This window comes from Salminus brasiliensis, chromosome 9 (assembly GCF_030463535.1).
Source record: "Salminus brasiliensis chromosome 9, fSalBra1.hap2, whole genome shotgun sequence".
NCBI classification, from domain to species: Eukaryota; Metazoa; Chordata; class Actinopteri; order Characiformes; family Bryconidae; genus Salminus; species Salminus brasiliensis.
In genome coordinates, this window is record NC_132886.1 from 23,299,137 (window position 1) to 23,311,063 (window position 11,927).

Consider the following 11,927-nt stretch of genomic DNA (forward strand, 5'->3'; position numbering starts at 1 on the left):
TGTATGAGAGCATCAGTGGTTAATGCCTTATATTCCTTAAAAACAACAAGAGTAACAACGGTTGTTACTTATGGGAAATAGCAGAACTCCAGACATACTCTTCGAATGACGAGCATCTGTTTTGGGCTTAGCAAAGGCAGCAGGCTGCATATTTCTAAAGGTCAGCCTAGATTTTCTGAGCCCCGACAGCCTTAATATGTAGCTCTTCTCTGTTTTATCACCTCCCAATGAGATAATCCTCTCAGGCCATATTGCAATACATATCATCATAGGTCTCAGACGTCCATTTTCTGTTGTTATTATTAACAAAAAAAATTGCCTTTACCATGCACCGAAATGACAATTGTGGGCCGTTATCCCGATTACATGCTGATACTGTACATGTAATATGCTATTACATGTAACAGCTTTTTAATTATGTTAGCTGGTAGCTTTGAAAAATGTTATGCATTTTAGAAACTTTGCCACTATATTTTCTCTGCTCTAGCTAGTCTTAGCCAGCTTAACTGGCTTATTTTTTGGGATTGTACACACTGGGACTACATTTGCCAGTTTTAGCATTACAGAGAAATGTAACATGTGCTTCTGTAAGATTACAAATGCAGTAAAATAAATGAACTGCAGATATTTTAGCGCAGAATCCCAGCATCTTCTGACCATTCTGCTCTTCCAAAGTACAGTAAATTACATCGTAACCAATTATAAGTATGTGCACAAGTACGGTGCAAATATTGTAGAATTGACTTGACCTGTTGAGGCTAACATAATTGGACCGGAGTCTCTTCAATTTGTACCTCATACATACTTCATTTATATGTCTCATAATCAATATCATTATTCATCTTTTCTATTTTTTGTAATATACATGCATTCATAGTCAAGCCTGATACAGGCTTTCTCCTTCAACATGGTAGACACTTGTCTTTCTCATACTCCCTCTCTTTCTCTCTGTCTCTCTCTTTTCTTTTCCTAAGTATCTCTCTCTTTCCCTCTCCCCATGGCAAAAACCCTTGCTCAGCATTTCCTTTTAGCACTTATTCCGTGGTGTGGCAAAGTGGCATTGAGCACGCTCCCGTTTCCTCTGCGGTCGCCACGGTTACTGGGCCTCTTTCTTCAAACTTATCTCGTTTTTGTAGCTTCCTACAAAAATGGGACCAGTGGAGAAACGCATTCCATCACAGGCTTGCTATTTTATAATCAATGTTTTCTAGCGATTTTGGTCGACTGTGCTGTTGGATTGTGTAAAACCTGCTTTGCAGTCAGATTTTTTCTTTAAACAGAAAGCGGTTAGTCATAGACGGAGACTAACATAGTTTGCGAGCTGGGCCGTGGGTGATTGGTCCACTGTATGTAAATGTAATTTGTTGCTTGCATGCGGGCAGGGCTGCTTTGGCGGAGAACCGTGCACGTCGGCCCATGGCTCAGCCCAAATTGAATTGCAGCCAGTCTTGCTCATTGCCATCCTGGAGGAAATGGGGTCAGCAATCCATTAAGATGCCATTAGATAATCTAATTTAGGACCTGATCCCCAAATGAAGCATGCTGTAAGCTTGCCACTACAGCCAAGTGGACTTTAGAGGGTAGAAGAGCAGGATGGGCAAACGGATAGTGAGAGGGGCTCAGCAATAGTGCAGAATTTGACAAGGGACACGAAGCGTGAGGAATGTTGTTTGTTCCCCTTTCCCTCTCCCTTCTCCATAACCCCCTGTAACCCCCTTGTGGATGGGAGCTGTCACGTCTTAAGCCGTCTGGTATCCAGGGGAAACCAGACATTAGGTAATGCCAGACTGAACTTGAAATTGTTAAAGAAGGGGTGGCACCCCACTAGCCCCGGCGATCAATCGGCCAGGAGACGGCACTAATGGCGCTGTGCAAAAGGCCAAGGCTGGGCTCTGGGGCAGAGATCCACAGGAGGACTGAGGAGTTGAGGACCATCTGCACCGCCCAGAAAGTAATCCATTACTGCTGGGCTCTCCTGTGTTGCTCTGGAGTGAGTTGTATGTCACAAAGAAAGAGTGAGATAGAGAGAGAAAGAAAGGGATAAAAAGCCAGCTTAAGAAAAAAATCTAAAGCCGAATCGCTGCCGAGTATTTCCCTCCTCTGAGCTCTCTTTGTTCAGCAAGGTAGGAAAAACTTAATCTCTCATTTCCTGTCAGATGATTTCTGGCAGGTCAGAAAGAGAAAGAAAGGGAGAGCAGGGTACGGCAAAAGGAGGAGCATAGAGCGAGGACGGTGAAGGGACGAGAGAAATAGTTTTGTCTATACAGTGAATAAAGTGATGCACTTGAATTTATGTGATTTAAGTTTCCACATGAAAAAAAAACATTAAAACCAACGGTTTTGTCTTTCTTTTTACTATTTTTTTATTAGAACTAACTAAATTATTTATGTGGATGCTATGTACATATTTGAATCAAGAAAATGCAAGTGAATGCATTATTTTTTTGGTGCAAAATTAGACATACACTCATGTAAAGCGATGCAGTTTTCCCTTTCTCTTACTTCTCTCCTTTCATTCATTATCTCTTTGTCTTCTGCTCCCAGTCTGTTTTCCCCAGCCATCCTTTCACTCTGCTTCTATCCCATGCTTTGTAAAGTGCGACCGTGTTTGTGTCGCTGGAATCATAAACTTTGGCTCTATTGTTTTAAGTGAAGTCTCAGCCCCCTTAGCTGTGGGTGATTTGTATAAAATGCAGACTGAATCATTAGCTGCATTCATGGCCACAGTCAGGCGTGTCACTCCAGGCAGCCAGAGGAAGAATAAAGTCAGTGTTCTACATCCGCCGAGTCCCTGTCGCCTTCACCAGTCATCAGCCTGAGACCCCTCATGTCCTCTTTGGAAAACAAACAAACCCCCAAAGAAAACTCCTTTAAACCCTCCACACCCCCACCCTCCAGCTGATCAACTGAAGCTATGCACCTGCATCTCAGAGGTCTTAGGGAAAAGTCGCTCAGCTTCTTCTGTTTACTGTTGCCTTCCTTCAAATAACCCTCTATGCCCTTTTTTTGCCCACCCCGCCGCTGCCGCCACCCACACCCAGCCAGTTCTGCCTTTTTTTTTTTTTTTTTGTGAGGGAAAAAGTAAAAAAGAAGGAGAAAAATAACAAAGAGGTGGCTGTGTGTGTTGAGCACTGTTGAAAGAAGCAGGAGCACGGTCTGTAATCTGCAAACAGAAAGCGCCGATTGTGTGAGACAGGTATTTAAGAGAGAGGGAGACGGAAAAGGAGGAGGTGGGGGTGGTGGTGGTGTGTGTGTATGTGGGGGGGGGTGGGGGGGGTGAGTAGTGGTTTCTGGCCTGCCTAATTATTCGACACATGTACGTACCATTCAGACCCCCGCTGTCCTCCCCCCAGGGAACAACATGGTGTTTGTGCACCCTGGCGCTTTCGCATTCAAGGCCCGCGCCGCAGCTCGCAATTAACAGTCTTGTGTTGTTGTGCGGCTAGCATGCTAGTCGAATGCGGATGGGAAAGTACGGTACACAATCAGCCCCTGACTTAACCCTATTGATCAGAGAGTGGGTGTCAGCCCCCGGGGGGTTGAGATGGGTGCAGGCGCGCCTAAAGGGGGGGGGGGGGGGTGGACTCCCCTTCTCCTTATCCATCCACTCTCTGAGGAAGCTTTGTTTCTATGGGTTTCCTGTGCCCCGGTGCTATCCATGATAAAGGGGGGGAAGGCATGGAAGCCCTTCAGACAGACTGTGGGAAAAAATGGAAACCCCTAATCAAATTAAAGTTGTTTTTTTATCTTTCAGTCATTTAGGGGGAGAAAGAGTCCAAAATGTAAAAAGTATACAGTTATATGTAGACAGCTTTTTTGCTTATAAACAGAAACAAACTGTCCTTTGCTAGGAACTAAAAATGCAGCTGAAGCATATCTCCTCTGAAACATGTTAATTTGAAATCTGTTACCTGTTAATGTTTTCATTTATGTCCTACCTCCAAACGGTCAGATGATTTGGATCAAAACCATGTCTCACTTGATTGTATCACTAGGTAAAAATGTATACTTTTGATGCATCATTGATATAAAGGATTTCATGTTTTTATCGATTGAACCAGATGGTTGTTAATGGTGCTTTGTATAACCATTTCCACATCTGCCCTACACAGTTCTGTATTTTGACCATTGCTAGACATTGGGATAATTATTGGATCACGAGAGAATGAGCACATCCGTAGAAACGGATCTAGAACATCTGAGATTTGGTCTGACGGCTTATAGCATTTACAGTATTTAATCTGTGATGGTAATAGTTGTTCATCTTCTAAACATATTGCTGTGTTCTGTAAAATTGTAGAGATCAGTATTATGAAAACTGTTCTAAAAATGATCTATTGTGCAACTTTACTATCTAATCTTTCAATTTCCTGACGTATTTCAGTGTCGGCATTAATTATGATCTTGTTAGTCATGTGTGCTTGATTCAGCTTGTCTTTATTTCACAGACATACAGAGCTATTTATGTATTAAGTATGAACTAACCACCAACATGTTTTAATGTCTCTCAGTAATTATTGTTCAGAATAACGAGTGAGTTTCAAGTAATTCTTTCACATGGTTTGTTTGTCTTTATACATTTGTTACCCCAGGTTTTAGTATGTTTAGTTGTACTGCATTCAATAAATCCTTTCTCTTTTGTGTCAACAGTGGTACCTGGGCGAGCTTAATTCCATTCCAAGTGTCGAACGGGACTCAGATTCTGCCAACAAATGTCCAGAATTACAGCATAAACATCATTGGTGAGCCCCTTCTCCAGGCAGAGACAAGCAACTGACCGAGTGGGGCCGAGCCTAGACTCTGGAGTGACAGGTCCGTGGACAAACCAGCAAGCAGCACTTATACAATCGCCATTGACTTTTGTCCCTCCCACTGAAGGACTTTGACCTAGAACAGAGGAGTGGGCTGGGTCAAAGCTGGCACGAGCCTCTCCATGCCAGTCAGTCATTGTGTGAGGAGGCCCCTCAACTGACATACTGTGATATTTACCATAAAAAAAATTAGATGCCTTAATGTTTTTGCATGACACGCTAGTCTCTCGTAGTGTTTTCTCTCATTCTTACGTCACAATTTCTAGTCTTGATTTATGAGCAGGTGTAGAAGGAGAGGCACACAAGGGCTGGCTGGCTGGACGTTTTGGGAAAGAAGGCTCCAATTCTGAAAAAACGCATCAAACAAGGCTCAAACAATTCATTACATAATCATAGGAACAATTTTTATTAGCAATTCAGATGTTTCTGTTTTTTTTTTTTTTTTTACCCTCTAAATTTTCATTTTCCGTGATCGAAAGTCGCCTTCTGGTATCTGTAATCTTGTCAATCCTGGATTTGTATTTCCTTTAAAGGTAAAGGTTAACTTTACTCTCTTAAGAGTTAAGTACTCTGTTTTTTCAGTGAAAGAAAAAGACCTGTATTAATAGGTTAGAAAAACAACCCCATTCATTTTTTGATATATCCTAGAAAGGATTTTCAGAAAACAAAAAGAAAAAGAAAATATCTCATATGAGGCAAGTGCAATTTAAATGATTTTTTTTTACTGAAGGGAAGCTATCATAGTCTGTCTGCCCTAGGACTCTAAAGGAAGGGGGAGTAAAAGTTTTAAGTAAACTTTTAAATCATGAAATACAATTTAAAATTGCATCCTCAAATATGAAAATGGGGGATAGTTGAGGGTGGAAAGGTGTGATTGACAGTGAACGTTTACCTGAGCGGAACTGAACACGAACAAAACAGCACTTATCTTGAGCCGTACCCAGCACTCGGGTAGCTTTTGTTTAATTTATTTTGTGAAATGGCAAACAGAAACTTAAAAAGGTGAAAAGACACAGATACACCACATGTAGAAAATGGCTTATTTTGATGTAGTACCCACCAACTTAGTGTGCATTTTCATTTGGGCCATTAGCTTATAAAGCTACTGTTTACAATGTGATATTACATGAGAAACATGAGGAACGCAGGCTGGTGAAGTAATTTAAGAGTAATTGTGTGTGCTTGCGTGTGCGTGTGTGCGTGTGTGTTATGTGTAAAATCTGCACTCAGTTAAACACTAACCTGCAGGGTGAGGCTAGGTCTCATGGTGCTTCTTTTATGCCCAGTTTGGTGGATCCCAAGAGTTGCAGTCCCATAAATCCGCAATTGTTCACGGCAGCCCCAATGCCATCGCCTCTCCAATCAGATATATTTATATAACTAATCTTTCCAATAATCTTAATTTGCACGAAGATATATAGTCCACATTACGTGCCTTGCCTTTGAATATAGACATCACTACACTTGTTTTTGCTGCATTTATTACCGTTTTAGAAAAAAATAACATTTTTATGATAAGAAATATTTTGTACTCTGGATGAAATTGTGACATTGTTGATTTTTAGCTCCATTTACTACTTTATCTCACATTTACAGTGCATATCAAGGCTGTGTATAGTTGCCGTTCTAAAGTTTATAATCAACCAGCATTATTTTTCAGTATTTTGGTGTTGTTTTATTTTTGTTTTTCATCTTCCAGTCATTATTGGGGAGGGAGGGGTCCAGAATTATAAAATTATGCAATACCAAGTTTTGCCTATGTAGGTAGTGCTTTTAGCTATGTCGAATTTTAGAAGCTAGTATGGAGATACAAATAGTGTAAACATTTATTTTGTTGATGTTGTCATGGTTAATGTTGACGTTGTCGTTGATGTTGTTGTTGTTATTTTCCTTTTTTTTTTATTGACCAAAGTGGGAACTGCTTTCTATGCAGTGTATGACAAGGTCTTTTTTTCTTTTTTTTGTTCTTTTTTTTTTGTTTTTTTTTTTCACTTGAGTGTACTGAACGATGGAGAGGCGTGTAAGGGTTGTTTTGTTTCGTATTCTCTGCGAGGGGAGTAATTCTTTTTCTACACTTTGTAGCGTGTCTGCAAAGAATGCACCATTTGGTCTAATACGGCTGCAAAGTCACTGATCTGTCTACTGTGACTAACCAACACCTTCTTTAAACTTCACACCTGGGGTGCTAGCTCGACTCCTGGAAGAAGCTCATTTTCATAGGAGAGAAAGCTTGGCTTGAGAGTGACAATCAGCAATGAAATCCGGAGCAAAATGAACATTTTCATATCACTAAGATCAATCAATTCATCATTTCCTTTCATGCAATGAGGACAGTGAGTTTATTCATACACTACACATGGTCTGTTCATTCACTCGGCAAACAGCCAAGATCATTTAATAGTCTCAACATCTTTTTTATTGTCTGTACTGTGTCTTGAACGCTATGAAGAGTAACCTACACATAAAGCATTGCTTCTGCTTATAATAAGAAGCAGTATGCAAATAGATGCCTTAAATTTTTACAAAAAAAGTGACTTGTTACAAAATGCGTTACAATCACCACGCTGTCCTGCGTGATAAAACCTCTCACAATCAGAAAACATGAATTTGCTATTCTTTATTGCTTTGCTATCTTGGAGATCTTCCCAGTTTTAGCCTTATCGAGATGTCAGTCAGGCTCGGGGACACTGTATTAACTCATTATCTGTATTTTCTATTCTGTTTGTGATAGCTAGCTTTGGACTTCGAAGGAAGAGCCTTATCTATTCCCCATTTGGTCTGGAGGACCAAGATATCTCACTGCTGATTAAACATTTAGCACTTATACAGCACATAGGCAATCATCCACCTATAGTGTCCTTTCAATTAAACACTGAAGACTAAAACTCTGTAACTCAGGCGTAATGCTATATGGGGCATTGTCATTATCAGTTGATAGGTTTACTTTCAAGACGACCGTGACATTATCAGACTTGCACCACACATTTCTACTGTTTGCACATACACTCAACCATTATTCAATCATCCATTCTTAAAGCATATCCTCAAAAGAACAAGAAAAATAAAACAAAAAAATTGGATAAAAGAAAATAAACTCAAGTCAAGCTCTATCTCTCCTCCTTCACGGACATGTTCATTCAAATTTAGAGAGGTAAAAAAAGTAAATAAAAAAAGAAGCCACCCCGTTTTATGTGCACTGCTCTGCCTTTTTTTTCCTTTAGGATTTGATAAAATTGAAGTGCTTTGCAGCCTTATGACCGTTTGGCAATGCCACTGAAGTGCATTTCCCCTAGAGTGATGGGAGTGTCAGGGTCGTAGTATTGTTTTTGTGGTCTAAGGTGCGTTCAAAATGGTGAAGAAGGCTGTGGGTGAGGGCCAAAATGATGGCCGAGGTAATAGCAATAGTCTTTTGGTAGTAGTCCTTAGGGGTTAAAATCTGCTCTGGCAGCTCCGTGACATTCGTTTGTGTTGGTGCGGTGCGAGTGTGGCTGTGTGTGTGTGTGTATGTGCGAGTGTGAATGTGTAAAGCTGACTCTGACACTACAAGATGTGAGCAAGTGAGGATCTTTCTATTGAAATGCCTGCCTTGTAGACAAAAGTTTGTACACTGTAAACTTTTTTTCTTTGTCGTTGTTTGTAAAAAGCAAACCTTTTGGAAAAAAAAGTCAATGAATTTGATGCCCAACATTTTTTTATTACTATTATTGTAGAAATAGGCTACAACAAAATTGTTTTGCGTCTAGACTCGAGATACAGCTCTAGCTGCCCATAAAATAAGAATTAGAATGATTGTGTAATTTTTGTTTTGGTTTTGTTTTCATTTTGTTATACTTAAAAAGTGGAGGTGAATTCCTATGTGGGACTGTAAATGTTTTAAAGAAAACAATGAAGGTCTTTTGTTGTGTTTTGTGTAGATTAACTTGGATTTTTGGAGACATTTCATAAATGTTCAGAGTGTTGTTTTGGTTAGTGTGGACATAGAGTGCGTGTGACGTGATAATGTGATCTCAAAAATGGGAAGAGAACAAATGATAAATTCAGGTTGGCTAGGGTCGCGTTTTGTTGTTTTGGGGACGTATACGGAAATCCTCTTCACTTTAAAACGCCGCCTGATTTGAGTCTGCCAACAGTGAGTACCAGGGTAATGTTGTTAAAGACATCATTTATTGTTCTGCTGTCTTGTGCAAAAGAAAGCATGTTTCCTTCACCCCCACCTTCCCCCTCATTGGTAGAAGCTTGTCCACGATGCAGTGCACATCTTGATTTCTGATGAGACATTATTTGTGACATACCATGCTGATGCTGACACGTAGGCATGTTCGTTTCATAGTGTTTACATGTGCCCCGACAGAGGCAGCAATCGCCATGCTAAGATAAGTGCTAGTCGCGTTCATCGTGCCGTTTTCAGGGGTGGTACTGGGAGAAGTCCCAGAAGGCTTTGCACGGCCTTGTAGACATCCCGTTATGTCGTCATCACAGAGGAGAATTTGGCAAACAGCATTTGCACTTTCCACAGTCCCCACTACCCGTTTCATTGGTGCGTTGTTTGAATGTGCTCTAGTTAGCCTGAACGGTTACATCTAGTCTGATTGAGTGTCATCATGGTAGCTCATAACACTTCCCCCTTCATCACAGCCTACAGTGTTATGAGGCTTATCTGAGGAGTTATGGTCAATTTCTACCCTTTTGTTTTGTTTCAGTAGATTTTTAGATGTTTCTTCTTTTTCAAAGGGCTGATCCTTTTTTGTTTTGTTTTAATCAGTTCATTAGTGAATATGAAATCTTCATAGCATTACATGTATTACATTACATGAGAGGATGGCCTGGTAACGTTGAGTATTACACTTGGTATCGGTTCTGAAAGCCATGCTCATGGACATTGAGAAGCCCACAAGTATTTTCCTTATGCAAGGAGGGCTGGTGGCACTCATGCAATATCTGTCTTTAGTTCACCCGAACGTGGATCACTGCAGGAAAAAAGGCAGGAGGACCTTTTTAAGTCCATTTCTACATTTCCATGTACATTATTAGGGCATTTTCAGTGGCGTGAATGAACATCAGGTCGACATAAACAGGAACGTTTTAAGAAACCAGCATATTATGAGACGTTTACCAAAAAAAAAATACAAAAAAGACAAAAAAATGAAATATATATATATACAGTATATATATGTTAAGCAGTGCCTGTTCCAGCTCAGAGTCTCAGTGGACTTCCTGTTGTAAATAAAAAAAAAACACTGATTGAGATTTCTTTGGGGAAAAGAATAAATAAAACAAATACAACTTCAGTCAAAACAGAATGTGTGGGATGCCTCTTCCTGTATTTTTATCTCTCTTTTTTTACCCCCTCCCCCCCTGGGTTTTATGTGATGTGTCCTTTTTAAGCGTTTTTGTGCTTTGTTCATTTTCGAATATTTTAGTCATATTGGATGGAGTGCCCTGGTCTCTCGATATTTCTTTGAGGAGATTAAATGGATAGTTGGGCAGTGTGTTTCTTTAGATTGTCAATGCTACACTTAGTACTACAGTAGATGACGAAAAAAAAATGTCAGTTGAAATTAAAAATAAAAAAAAGATGCTTGCCAGCTCCACAGCAGGGTTAATTTCGTTTGAGTCTTGTGGCACTTTTACACACCCTCTGCAAACTTAATGGTATATTCACACATGGATTTGTGACATGACAACAACAACAACAGCAGCAAGTGTTTTAAGGTTGTATCAGCCTCTAGTGATTGTAGTAACAACACAGTTGTATGCAATGTAAGGCAATGTAAGTTCATGAATGTACGTCATAGACTTTTCCAAACCTTTATGTTTCATTTACAGTTCAGGAAATGCAGGTATCCTTCAAGAAGCTGTATAGCGAAGGCCTTGTTTTTCAGCTGTTTTGATTTCTTCAGTTTTGTGTTTTTTTGTTTGTTTGTTCTGTTTTGAGTTTTACAGTTTTCACAGCGAAACAGTAGGCACTGCCTTCGAGCTAGTTGCATCTGGGGGCTAAAATTGCCACAAGATTAAAAATGAGTGTAAATAGCGCTTGACTTTTTTGTGATTGTTACTGTTATATCCAGCCTATACTGCTAGCAGCTGTTTTTACTGCAGTCAATTACTGGAAGTGGATATATTTCCTATGCAAAACTGTTTAAACAATAAAATGAGCTATGCTACAAAGCTGAGTGTTCTTTTGTCTTTTTTTTCAGACTGTGAGTCTCCATTTTAGGCTCACTACTGTTTAGTATCGTGCACTGTATCTGGGAAAACATCTGTGCTAATGAATTGTGAAGGACGCAGTTGGGCTGACTATTTGAAGGTGCTGTGGGGAAGGCATTCGCTGGTGTTTTGTACACCTGTCCCCAAAGAAAGGTGTACGTTTCATGATAAATGAAAGTAATCCAAAATAACAGGATAAACTCTCCATTTAATGCCAAGTTTCAAGGTATTCCAGGTTATGGTACAACAGCATCAAAATGTTGGACAAAGTTCACTTTCAAAAACTGGTTTGTACAATTTTTGGTAACTGCAGATAGTTCCACTGACAAAGCTATTGGGTAAGCACTAAAACCTGAAAGTGCCAGAATTTCACACTCAGGCACTGTGATCGTTTTTGATTCAGTTGTGAGAATGTTCATATGTGTGTTATTTAGGACTCAGGCTGTGAAGTAAGAAGAAAAGAACCGCAGCGGCGACTGTGTGTCCAAGTAGGATTCTCACATACCAAGTTTTGAGTTGCTGTAAATACCCACCACTGTGTCTGCAAGATAAGCCAGCAGCACTGCTGGCTGCACTTGGTGGCATAGGACGCTTCTTTATAATCCTGCGCTACGCTCAGGGCTGGGAATAAGTTGATTATGTTCAGGCCTCGATGGGTGCCATGTTGGACTAACATGAAAACCGCGTTCCTCCTGAACCCTTATCAATTAGGCCGAAACCAACACCTGGCTGTAGACGCAAAACAACTTCGCTTTGGCCATAAAACAAAACAATATGGTGCTATGCTGATATAAAATTACCCCAATACATAATGGTTATCATTATGCCATTTATCAAAATTGGCCAGTTAAGTAAACATCTGGCTTCAATAGGGAGGTGCAAGTCTGTAGGGTTTTGGCTCTTCATGTG

At 40.2% G+C, this 11,927-nt stretch overlaps 1 protein-coding gene across 4 annotated transcripts in view; it reads left to right on the forward strand.

Annotated features, from left to right (window-relative positions):
* The window catches only part of LOC140562343 (nuclear factor 1 B-type-like), an 87,965-nt gene extending 76,986 nt beyond the window's left edge, over positions 1-10,979 (forward strand). For all 4 annotated transcript variants that reach the window (XM_072687888.1, XM_072687887.1, XM_072687889.1 and 1 more), the window contains one exon: positions 4,651-10,979. In XM_072687888.1, the coding sequence (XP_072543989.1) occupies positions 4,651-4,777 (127 nt within the window). In that variant the 3' untranslated portion in view covers positions 4,778-10,979. The remainder of the gene's footprint in view (positions 1-4,650) is intronic.
* The last annotated feature ends 948 nt before the right edge of the window (positions 10,980-11,927 follow it).